This window comes from Bombina bombina, chromosome 1 (genome assembly GCF_027579735.1).
Source record: "Bombina bombina isolate aBomBom1 chromosome 1, aBomBom1.pri, whole genome shotgun sequence".
NCBI classification, from domain to species: domain Eukaryota; kingdom Metazoa; phylum Chordata; class Amphibia; order Anura; family Bombinatoridae; genus Bombina; species Bombina bombina.
This window is the reverse complement of record NC_069499.1, coordinates 635,915,748-635,920,712: the sequence shown is the minus strand read 5'-3', so window position 1 is coordinate 635,920,712 and position 4,965 is coordinate 635,915,748. Positions and strand designations below refer to the sequence as shown.

General features: G+C 37.9%; 1 protein-coding gene across 2 annotated transcripts in view; it reads right to left on the bottom strand.

Annotated features, from left to right (window-relative positions):
- Positions 1-782: 782 nt before the first annotated feature.
- The window catches only part of KIF4A (kinesin family member 4A), a 351,035-nt gene continuing 346,852 nt past the window's right edge, over positions 783-4,965 (bottom strand). For both annotated transcript variants that reach the window (XM_053699056.1, XM_053699057.1), the window contains one exon: positions 783-1,668. In XM_053699056.1, the coding sequence (XP_053555031.1) occupies positions 1,480-1,668 (189 nt within the window). In that variant the 3' untranslated portion in view covers positions 783-1,479. The remainder of the gene's footprint in view (positions 1,669-4,965) is intronic.

Here is a 4,965-nt window from a genome sequence, read left to right as displayed (position 1 = left end):
ACATTTTCAGTATCAGTTTCGGTTTTCGGCCAAGTGCATTCCGGATTTTCGGATTTGGTTTCGGTCCAGAATTTCCATTTCGGTGCATCACTAATATATATATAAAAAATTTTTTTTACAAGTGATACTTTAAAGGGACAGTCTAGTATAAATTAAACTTTCATTATTCAGATAGAACTTTTAATTTTAATCAACTTTCCAATTTACTTTAATCATCAAATTTGCTTTTTTCTCTTGGTATTCTTAGTTTAAACTAAACATAGGTAGGCTCATATGCTAATTTCTAAGCCTTTGAGGGCTGCCTCTTATCACATGCTTTTTAAATCTCTTTTCAACACAGAGACAGAAAGTACACGTGGGCCATATAGATAACACTGTGTTCAGGCACAGGGGGTTATTTAAGATCTAGCACAAAACAATGCTAAATTTAAGACAATAGATAATAAACAGTCACAGTCATGTGATCAGGGGGCTGGAAGAAGGTTCCTAGATACAAGGTAATCACAAAGGTAAAAAGTATATTAATATAACTGTTGGTTATGCAAAACTGGGGAATGGGCAATAAAGGGATTATCTATCTTTTAAAACAATAACAATTCTATGGTAGACTGTCCCTTTAACACTGAAACCAGTATTTATTTTTTTACAATATATTTGCTCACATTTTCCCTTTACCCATTAGCCTCAAACAGCTTTATAGCTAAAGTGGCACAAAATAGTATAGTTGTGCCAGTGACACAGCTGAATGCTACAGAAACTTAAAATTGAAATGATGCAAAAAGTTTAAATAGAGAATTTATTTTTTCAATTTTAAATAGTGTCAACATTTCTATACAATGTACTCCCATAGATTCTGATCATGTTACACAACAGGAAGGTTAGGCTGATCCATGTACAGAGAAGGCAAACACATTCCTGCATTTTAAGTTTTTAATAATAAACTACAAAACATTTATAAAATCACAAATACACATCAGGTAAAACGTTAAATTGTTATATTACAGGAAAATGGAACTGAATGAAATGAACAATCACTCTCCAATGGCACTGAGAACACAGGACAGGCAATTAAAAACTGCATATAAGGGTGTAAATTTACGGCAGTGGGTCACACCTAATGTTATGGGTTTAAGACTTCACAGTAACGCACTTTACAAGCTCACGGTCATTGAATAAAGAGCTGGCAGGATTCTGTACATTAAACGGATATATAAAAATCAGTTCTAGAGACAATGTAATGTAAGTGCTGAACAGAGCAGCACAATCCCACCCTACAGACAAACATACAAATATTTACAAAAACACCAGGCTTAGATTCGAGTACTCTGTGCACACTTCAACCCATTAAGTTGCGTATAGGACTTATTTCTAATCTAGGGGAACCTTATCCCAGAGCACATTGCTCTGCATGATTTCTTGGTTCTTGTGGGTGCATAAACACAATATTATAGTATGGGGTTTAAAGTGACAGGTCCAGCCTCACTCATCCTCATTAATTGTTGCACATCCAGCAAAGAAGCTTGTGCTGCTGCTGCTCAGAGCCTTTTTCTTCTTCTTAAGGAAAGATGTTTGGTTTTCTTGAGATTCTGAAACTGAACCATTAGTTGGTGGTTTGCGCTGCAGCTTGATTGACAGCACCTGACCAAGGTCACTAATCTCTCGCAGAACCTGCAAAACAAAGCATATTTAATCATTATTAAAACATATTTTATCAGTATCAGTCACATATTAAATGTTATAATTTGCACCTTAAAAGGGATATTATACACTTGTTTGTTCTTTGCATAAATGTTTTGCAGATTTATTTATATAGCCCATAATTTACTTACTTTTTTCTAAATATATAGTTTTGCTTTTTTTTTTTTTTTTTAAAAAACAACATTGCTCTGATTTTCAGACTCCTAACCAAGCCCCAAAGTTTTAGGAGAATACCGTCAGCTACATACTCCAGCTTGCTCCTGTTTGTGTAAAGGGTCTTTTCATATACAAAAGAAGGGGGAGGGGGGAGTGTCTTATTTCCCACCTGTAGTGGGCTTTCTAGCTACCTTTTCAACAGAGCTAAACTGAGAGCTTCCAAGTTTAACAGTTTTATACTGGATTTTTATATCAGTATCTGTGCATCTCACACTTTATAGTAGTGTCTATTACATGTAGTTATATGAAAATTGATGTATACTGTCCCTTTAAGAATGGACACAATACTCACATGGTTAGATGAAAGAACTAACTAATTTTAATAATATAGTTGCCACCAATAAAGTGTTTCCTCTAGCAATCAACAGTCAAATACTTTTGGGATATATACATGATAGTTTTATGTCTGTTTAAACATTAAAGTGATGGTAATCTTGAGCGTACTCAAGTCATAGGATATCATTTTTAAAAAATGAGACTAATTCATGAAATCGCAAATGTATCCTTATTTTCTTAGATTTTTGCATTTTAATGCCGGAACGATAAGCGCCGTTCCTCCACCCGCCATAGCCCTCAGTTGTTTGAGGACTCATCTGCAATCCACTAATCGTTCCCCCCCCCCCTGACGATTGCAGATGAGTAATCTGTCAATCAACTGAGGGTTATGGTGGGTGGAGGAACGGCGCTTATCGTTCCGGCATTAAAATGTGAAAATCTAAGAAGATAAGGATAAATGAGAGATTTCATGAATTAAAGTCTCACTCATTTTTTAAATGATATCCTGTGACTTGAGCGAGTACGCTCAACCTTACCTCCACTTTAAAAGGATGGTAAATTCTGACAAACCGCTCAACATATCTGTAAAGGTCTTATCCTAACTAGCATATTCATCATTACACTGAATAATTTTACTTTTATTCCAGCATCAATACCTTATTGAATTCAGCCTCTCTCTCCGTTTTTTCACTGTTTACTGTTAGCGGAGCAGCTAATCTACTTCTTCTGATGCGCAATTAGCGCAAGTTGTAGTGCATGCGCATTTCAATAGGATTGACAGCGTTCAAAGCACGGGAGCGTGGACATAGAGATTTACATGGCGTGCAAGGTGAGGCTCTGATTGGCTCAGATACCACTCAAAGAAGGAGATTAAAAAAACGGAGAGAGAGGCTGAATTCAATAAGGTATTGATGCTGGAATAAAAGTAAAAATTATTCAGTGTAATGATGAATAGGTTAAGAGAGAAGCATATAAATATGATAGTTAGGGTAAGACCTTTACAAATATGTTGAGCAGTTTGTCAGAATTTACCATCCCTTTAACTAAGCTCGGCTTTGCAAAATGGCTTTGACGTGTTTTAAATAGTCATTTTGTTAGCAAAAAGTGCAGGGTTTCACTAGATCATTCGTTTTGAAAAGACAAAGTATATTTACCTGGTTTAGTTTGTGGTGGCTACTGAAGGATGTAAAGGAGTTTGTGTTATTCTAAGCAATGTGTTTTGCATGGCTCAGTATGTACTCTAGCAACAAATACACAGGAGAAAATGGGGGGGGGCGGGGGGAAATTATGCTTAACTGATAAATTTCTTTCCGGACATGGTGAGTCCACGTCGTCATCCTTTACTGTTGGGGATATCACTACTGGCCAGCAGGAGGAGGTAAAAAGCAGCACAGCAAAGCTGCTAAGTATCACTTCAATTCCCACAAACATCAGTCATTCGACCGAAGGGAATTGGAAAAAGGAAAAATACAAAAGGTGTAGAGGTGCCTGACGTTTAGTAAAAAATAACTGTCTAAATAAAACAGGTGGGGTCGTGGACTCACCATATTCAGGAAGAAATAAATTTATCAGGTAAGCATAAATTTTGTTTTCTTTCCTAAGATATGGTGAGTGCACAATGCAATTTACTGTTGAGAACCAGCTAGAGAACACAGATGACTAGGGAGGAACAAGACAGGCAGACCTAAATAGAAGGCACCACCTCTTGAAGAACTTGCTCCCAAAAGAAGCCTCAGCCGAGACCAAGAACATAAATTATGCGTACCGGATAATAGAATTTCCTTCTGTATAAGGAGTGTCCACAGTTTCATTCCTTACTGTTGGGAAATACTGAACCCAGCCAAGACAACCCAGCCAAAGGCTTAAATGCCTCTCCCACTCCCCCCAGTCATTCTGCTGAGGGAACAAGGAACTGTAGGAGAAATACCAGGGTATAAATGGTACCAGAAGAAAAATATAATTTAGAGGGCCGCCTATCGGTGAACACGGACGGGGGCCGTGGACTCTCCTTATAAAGAAGGAAAATTAAATTATCTGGTAGCATTAATTTATGTTTTCCTTCTTAATATAAGAGTCCACAATTTCATTCCTTACTGTTGGGAACCTTATACCCAAGCTCTAGAGGACACTGAATGATAACGGGAGGGACAAAAACAGAATTTATGCTTACCTGATAAATTACTATCCCTTGTGGTGTATCCAGTCCACGGATTCATCCTTTACTTGTGGGATATTCTCCTTCCTAACAGGAAGTGGCAAAGAGAGCACACAGCAGAGCTGTCCATATAGCTCCCCCTCTAGCTCCACCCCCCAGTCATTCGAGCGAAGGTTAGGAAGAAAAAGGAGAAACCATAGGGTGCAGTGGTGACAGTAGTTTAAAAATAAAAAACACATGTCTTAAAATGACAGGGCGGGCCGTGGACTGGATACACCACAAGAGAAAGTAATTTATAAGGAAAGCATAAATTCTGTTTTCTCTTGTAAGGTGTATCCAGTCCACGGATTCATCCTTTACTTGTGGGATACCAATACCAAAGCTTTAGGACACGGATGAAGGGAGGGAACAAGACAGGTACCTTAAACGGAAGGCACCACTGCTTGTAAAACCTCTCTCCCAAAAATAGCCTCCGAAGAAGCAAAAACAGAATTTATGCTTACCTGATAAATTACTTTCTCCAACGGTGTGTCCGGTCCACGGCGTCATCCTTACTTGTGGGATATTCTCTTCCCCAACAGGAAATGGCAAAGAGTCCCAGCAAAGCTGGTCACATGCAT